Here is a 5,624-nt window from a genome sequence, read left to right on the forward strand (position 1 = left end):
GTATACTCTAGGAAGATACAACTTTCACAGGTTTGTTGAGAATCATAATGGCATTATGAAGTGGCCATTATAAATGGAGGAACAAACTACTGAGGTGATATGTAGGAACTCACCCCTAAAATATTAATGATGAAGACTATTTATTTTGCTTAAATTATTCCATAAAATCACACATCACACCATTAATTAATTCCTTTATTTTTTTCAGATCAACAAATTCATACTCAAGCATCTCCTAATTGAAGAAATCATGCAGCTGAATAATAATGTGACTGAATTCATTCTGCTTGGGTTGACCCAGGATCCTGTTAGGAAAATAATTGTGTTTGTCACTTTTTTGCTTTTCTATTTGGGGACGTTGCTGGGTAACTTTCTGATTATTACTACTATCAAGACAAGCCGGACACTTGGGAGTCCAATGTACTTCTTCCTTTTCCATCTATCTTTATCTGACACCTGCTTCTGTACTACCATCGCTCCTAGAATGATTGTGGATGCCCTTTTGAGGAAGACCACTATCTCTTTTAATGAATGCATAATACAAGTCTTTTCATTCCATTTCTTTGGCTGCCTAGAGATTTTCATCCTTATCCTCATGGCTGCTGACCGCTATGTGGCCATCTGTAAGCCTCTGCACTACACAACCATCATGAGTCGAAGGGTCTGTGCTGTGCTGATAGCTACAGCCTGGGTGGGGTCCTGTGTGCATTCTTTAGCTCAGATTTTTCTTGCCTTGAGCTTACCTTTTTGTGGTCCCAATGTGATTGATCACTATTTTTGTGACTTGCAGCCCTTGTTGAAACTTGCCTGTGCGGACACCTATCTGGTCAACCTACTGTTAGTGTCCAATAGTGGGGCCATTTGTACAGTGAGTTTTGTCATGTTGATGTGCTCCTATGTTATCATCTTGTATTCTCTGAGAAACCACAGTGCTGAAGGGAGGAGAAAAGCCTTCTCCACTTGCATCTCCCATATCATTGTGGTCATCTTTTTCTTTGGTCCTTGCATATTTATATACACACGCCCGGCAACCACCTTCCCCATGGATAAGATGATAGCTGTGTTTTATACACTTGGAACACCTTTGATCAATCCTCTTATTTACACATTGAGGAATGCAGAGGTGAAAGATGCCATGAGGAAGTTATGGAGGAAAAAGTTGATTTCAGATGACAAAAGATAAATTGGTGTTTCAATTTTTTCTTCATAGTTCAGATTCACCTAGAAGCCCATTGAGAATCTTATCTTTTTATTGTGGTGTTAACATCATTAGAGGACAAGAGAATTCATTCCTTCAAGAATGAATATGTATACTGATTAGTGTTGAGTCATTTTCATGTACAGAAGGGACAGCACCAGGTACAAACAGCCATGTCAAGACACATGCCTGTGATGTTCACTGTTGTGTCTCTGCCTCTCTTGGCTGTGTGGCATCACTGTGGTTTTGACCCAGTGTTTTCCCTGCCCTTCTTGATATTGACTTTTCATGTTCTCTGTTTACAAGTTCTGTTTTATATGTTTATATCCATAGCCTGGCAGGTTTTTCCTCCTTCAAATTACTTCCTTTTTATTACACACTTCAGTCACATCATGTCTGATTATGGATCTTCAACTTGGTTGTTCTTGGTTGACTGAGCAGAAAGCACCAGTTTCAAATGATTATAAAATCCTTAAGTTTTAAGGGACAGTCTATTAGCTAGGTAATTCCCTTTTATTTCCTGGGGTCATACTTCAAATTCTTCTCATATTTATTTAGATTCTTCTAGAACAGTAGCAGAAAATAGTGTAAATATTTTCCTTTCTGAAGGAATATTTTTACCTTGGATAGTTGGAGTGGTACTCTTTGCATTCTTTTTGTAAAAACTTTTTGTTCTACAATGAACACTTCTAATTTGGGGAAAACATTAAGTTTTTCTTGGGTCATACAAATTATAATAATTTATTTTCACTTTTAGGTTACTATGACTGTAGCATACATGTCCCAAATTAAGTAGATATATTCATATGTGCTATAAGTAAGACATAGAAACAACCAATGGTTGAAATAGGAAATTTGAATTTAATAACTGATAAAGAATGTTAAAACTCAAAAGAGTCTTTTTTTTTTTTTTTGGCCTTGAAAGAGAAATAGTTACATCACATGCATGAATTATCTTAGTGAGTTTTAATAGAATCTAGAAAAGAGGGTAACTTGAGAGAGACTAAGATATTTGTATAAAGTCTGCATTTTGGCAGTGGATAGGGATATCACCGTTTTGTCACCATCCATCAACATTGCAGTATTGAGTTACATGATTACTAAGAATCTTTCAGTTTTAACCTATTTTCTAATTTGTATTTTTATCCATATAAAATATTTAACATGAGTATTTTTGTTTTCTTGAACATATTTTTTATTTATAAATTACTAAATTATATCCAATTTTCTCAGTTTGTATTAACTTTATTGTACTGGGAACATTAGAACATCTTAGTTTGAGGTGCACCTGGCTAGCTCAGTTAGTAAAGCATGTGACTCTTGATCTCAGTGTCATGAGTTTGAGACTCATATTGTGTGTGGAAGCTACTTAAAATAAAAATTTAAAAAAAAACAGAATAAAGAAAAAAGAACTTAGCTTGGTAGCTTGGAAAGAAAAAAGGCATCTATTTCTCTGTGTGGGAATGGAAGGCCATGATTCCACAATAAACACTAGGGACATATACACATCACTTTTTTTTGGATTCAGAATTTATCCATCTCAAGCAGTTTATCATTGATCATAGTTGCTGATTTTCCTCTTGCAAGGGTCACACTTCAGTCGATCTTAGTTGGCAGAGTTTTAGTTGAAGTTCTTTTCTACTTCAAGATGAGGCATGTATGAAAAGGGGAGTATGTTGGATCTCATTTAAGTACCTCCCCAGAGACAATATATTCAAAATGTCTCCTGGGTATGCTTCTGAAATGGAATTCCTGTGGTTGCTGTAACCATGTCTGTTGCCAATAGAGATTGATCTAATTTCAGATAGGGAAAGGTTAGGACTCTCTATCTAAAGTAGACATATTTGTGTGGGTAAGAGAGAGAACCATTAACTCGCAGATGAACTTGCAACCTTGTGGTTATCATAAGTAAGTCCCTCTCTCTTGAAAGAGGGTAACAACAGTCTTCCCTTGCCTAGATAACTTGTGATTCTCATTTGAGTAAGTTGTCAGACAATGATATTTGGTCTCTTCCTGAGATTCCTCCCATACCCTTCACTGCTTCCAAATATCTAACCAGGTGCAAGTCATAAGGAAGGCCAAGCAGGAAAGTCCAGCCTTGCTCTAGGAGAACATGTCATAGATGAAAGAACTGTAGGATTACAGTTGGCCACAACGTGCAAGTTTGACCTGTAGGAGTCCTTAATGGTAGGGATGTTTTCAGTATGGTACACAAAAGTTTAGAGCTGAGGTCTACCTTGATCAACTTTTTCTGCAGACCCACATTTTTCTGCAGATGCCTCATTGAATAACTATGCTGTTTGTTTTAGTCACAGAACTATTTGTTAGATCTGTAGAAAAGCAGTATAAGAGAGAGCTGCCAAAAGTATGAAACAATTTCTAGTCAATTTTTTTTTTAAAATCTTAGGTATTGTCATAATCTCATAGTCTGTATTATTCTTGTGTTTGCTAGTTTAGGAGTGACTATGATTTAAAGTCAGTTCATATTCAGAGGGCTCTAAAGTAAATTGCTTGAAATAATTAAATCCCAAAGTTTCTAGGTAGTAAAATATCCCATCAGAAAGTCATCAATATGTCCATTTTCACATAAAACGTTCAGAGAAAATAAGCTCAAACGAAAGAATCAAAACATGAGATGACAACATGACATGAGGATTGAGATACATATATATGTATTATTTTTTATTTTTATGCTTCTTACCATTCTTAGAAACATCTTTAATACTAGTGTTAAATACTTCACATACATTGCAGAATGTTAATAACTTCCATTACTGATACTACATTGTTCTCAATGCATCTTGCAAGTTCTTATTTTTTTAATCACAATCGTACTACAATATATTAATATATCAAATCAACATGTTGTATACCATAAATTTACACAAAATATATTAATTAAAGGAAAAAGAGGTTCTTTTTAAAAGAGCTATCCTGAAGATAAATTTTGATTCAAACTTTGGAGGAACTAAGACAACATCGGTGAGTAGTGAAAAACAATAACATAGAATTTCTTTTAGTGAAAACGTACTTTAAATAATTTTGCCTACTGTTGCATGCAATAATTAAAAAAAAAACCTTTACAGTTAAAAAATCATATATCTGAACATAGAATCTTTTGACATAGAACACTTACCTAGACTTGAAATTTTATGTTAAAAGTTAATTTGTGTCCCTTAAGAAAAGAATATTTTGGAGCCCTAATCCCCAGCACCTCAAAATTTGATCCTATTTAGGCATAATGTAAGTGCCTGACAATTGGCTTCTTCTTCTTCTTTTTTTTTTTTTTTTTTAAGATTTTACTTATTTATGAGAGAGAGAGCTCACAAATAGGGCCACTTCTACCCTGTGAGGTAGAAGCACACTTCCCTCTGAGCAGGGAGCCTGATGGGGGACTGGATTCCAGGATTCTAGCATCACAGGAACCAAAGGCAGACACTTAATTGACTGAACCCCAGGATTCCTGGCTTTATTTTATTATAATGTAAAGTACTAACATTAACCTTGGCTGGATCATCCATTTCAAAGACATCTCAGCTGCAATGAACCCAGTGCCAGCTACACTACTAGGTGAGGGGTCAGGCTGCCCTACCAATGAAGTCCCCCATTTGGAAAGCCCTGGGGGACTTCTAAATGACTTTTGACCATTTGTGTGACTCGGTGTTTTTCTTCCTGTACTTTATGTTTTAAATTCACCAGTAGTGAACCCCCAAATCCTGGGTACCCCACTCTTGAACCTAATAAAGGCAGAACCTCAGATTGGTGAGCTCTTTCTGTCTCTCTGTACCTGTGATCAAACTGTGTGGCCCCAGGCATGTGATGTACACTCTGTGACTTGTGAGTAATAAATCTTCTTTTTTCAAAGTCCCTTCATTTAACTGGGAAAAGGAGGAGAAACTGAAAAAGAACACAGGCCTCTATTTGGGGTTCTCAGAATTGCAATTTGGGGAGCATCAGGAAAAGTGTCCTGCTCATGCGGGGCGTAAGGACCTATTTTATATTTTTATATTTTAGCAAGAGGCTTTCATTGAGTTTAAACAAAAACCTTGTTGTTTAACCCTTAAACTGTCCTTGCTCCCCTTCCCCCAGGGGATTCACTTAAAAACAAGTCCCAGAAACCAGCTCCAGGTAACAAAGCCCAGATACAAGGGTGGGTCAGGCTAGGTGGAGACATCAATCAGTGGGGGGTTGCATACTGTCTCCCTAGCTACCAAGGATTATGCCTGCCCCCTGCCCACCCCCCACCCCCCACCCCCCCCGCCCCCCCCCCCCCCCCGCCTTTGGGAGCCTTTTGGGCACCAATCCTAATCGAGGTGTAATAGGCTGGGTCAAATGTCTACTAGGGTAAATTGTAACTCAATTGGTCACCTAGCATCACTGTGGAGATTCCTGTGTGTGTTACAAACTCATTGGTCACCTGTGCGTG

The 5,624-nt window shown here is 37.2% G+C and overlaps 1 protein-coding gene across 1 annotated transcript; it reads left to right on the plus strand.

Annotated features, from left to right (window-relative positions):
* The first annotated feature begins 250 nt into the window (after positions 1-250).
* Positions 251-1,183, plus strand: LOC122914374 (olfactory receptor 4C16-like). The gene has a single exon (XM_044260995.1). It carries the CDS (start codon positions 251-253, stop codon positions 1,181-1,183), a length of 933 nt encoding a protein of 310 aa, XP_044116930.1.
* Positions 1,184-5,624: the final 4,441 nt, after the last annotated feature.

Source organism: Neovison vison, chromosome 7, assembly GCF_020171115.1.
Source record: "Neovison vison isolate M4711 chromosome 7, ASM_NN_V1, whole genome shotgun sequence".
NCBI classification, from domain to species: domain Eukaryota; kingdom Metazoa; phylum Chordata; class Mammalia; order Carnivora; family Mustelidae; genus Neogale; species Neogale vison.

What these genes read in the sequence shown, in the direction of transcription:
- LOC122914374 (XM_044260995.1), top strand. Translation starts at nt 251, where the DNA reads ATGCAGCTGAATAATAATGTGACTGAATTCATTCTGCTTGGGTTGACC.